At 73.3% G+C, this 1,207-nt stretch overlaps 1 protein-coding gene across 1 annotated transcript; it reads left to right on the plus strand.

Annotated features, from left to right (window-relative positions):
- The first annotated feature begins 233 nt into the window (after window positions 1-233).
- RPRM (reprimo, TP53 dependent G2 arrest mediator homolog) lies at window positions 234-954 on the plus strand. Its single transcript, XM_027656300.1, has one exon. The coding sequence runs from the start codon at window positions 337-339 to the stop codon at window positions 772-774; it is 438 nt and encodes a 145-aa protein (XP_027512101.1). The 5' UTR covers window positions 234-336; the 3' UTR covers window positions 775-954.
- Window positions 955-1,207: the final 253 nt, after the last annotated feature.

Consider the following 1,207-nt stretch of genomic DNA (forward strand, 5'->3'; position numbering starts at 1 on the left):
CCAGCCCCGCAAACCCTCTCCCCTCCCTTCTCCTACCTCCCACCCCCAAACTCGTCCCCTCCCTCTCTCTCCCGCCTCCCCGCTCCCCTCCCCGTCCCTTTCCCACTCCCACCCTCCCTCCCGTCCCCCGAGCCGCCTCCCCTCCCTCTCCCCCCCTCCCTCTCCCCGGGGCGGGGCGGGCGGCTCCGCGGGCGCGGGTGGGCTCGGCTCGCTCGGGCTCGGCTCGGGTGGGCTCAGCTCGGTCAGGCTCGGCTCGGGTGGGCTCGGCACGGCTCAGCCCGGCCCGGCACGGCCCGCCTGCATGCGGCGGCGGCGGCGGCGGGGCTGCCGGGCGGGATGAGCGGCTCGGGAATGCCGGCAGGGATGAACGGCTCCTCGGCGGGGCTGCCGGGCGGGATGAGCGGCCCGACGGGGCTCCCGGGAGCGCTGCCCGGTGCCGGGGGACTCCCGGCAGGGCCGAACGGCTCCTCGGCGGCGGCTGCGGGGCTGCTGGCGGGGGCCGGGGGCGCGGCGCTGGAGCTGGAGCGGGCGCTGCGCTGCTGCACCGCCGCCTCCGTGGTGACCGACGGCAGCGGCGCGGCCGAGGAGCGCAGCCTGTACATCATGCGGGTCGTGCAGATCGCCGTCATGTGCGTCCTCGCCCTCACCGTCGTCTTCGGCATCTTCTTCCTCGGCTGCAACCTGCTCATCAAGTCCGAGGGGATGATCAACTTTCTGGTGAAGGACCGCCGGCCGTCCAAGGAGGTGGAGGCGGTGGTGGTGGGGCCCTACTGACCGCCCGGCCCCGGGACAGCGCCCGGCCCCGCCGCGGACACGCCGCCGCCTCGGCTCGGAGCTTTTTCCTCCTTCAAAACCGTCCCACGGACGATTCCCGGGATCCCGGAGGCCCCGGAGCCGCCCGGCCCGTCCCGTCCGCCCGCGGGCTGCCAAGTAAAACGTGCTCTCATGGCAACAGGTCTGGGGGTCCTTATTCCGTCCGCCTTTATCCATCCGTCCCTCCCTGCGGGTCCCGGGGTGCCGCGGAGGGGCGCGGGGGGCGGCCGGGATGCAGCGGGATGAACCCTTCCCTCTCCCCCCGTGCAGGTTTTTCCTCGCAGCTGTGCTAAAATTGCCCTTTTCCAGCACTTTTCCAGCCCTCCCTGGTTGCACAAACCTGGACCAACCCGGGACCCTCATCCCTGGGCGAACCCGGGACCCTCATCCCTGG

This window comes from Corapipo altera, unplaced genomic scaffold (genome assembly GCF_003945725.1).
Source record: "Corapipo altera isolate COAL_440 unplaced genomic scaffold, ASM394572v1 68, whole genome shotgun sequence".
NCBI lineage: Eukaryota > Metazoa > Chordata > Aves > Passeriformes > Pipridae > Corapipo > Corapipo altera.

Bases quoted from the DNA above. Each gene is read 5' to 3' on its own strand.
- RPRM (XM_027656300.1), top strand. From the start codon at position 337: ATGAGCGGCTCGGGAATGCCGGCAGGGATGAACGGCTCCTCGGCGGGG.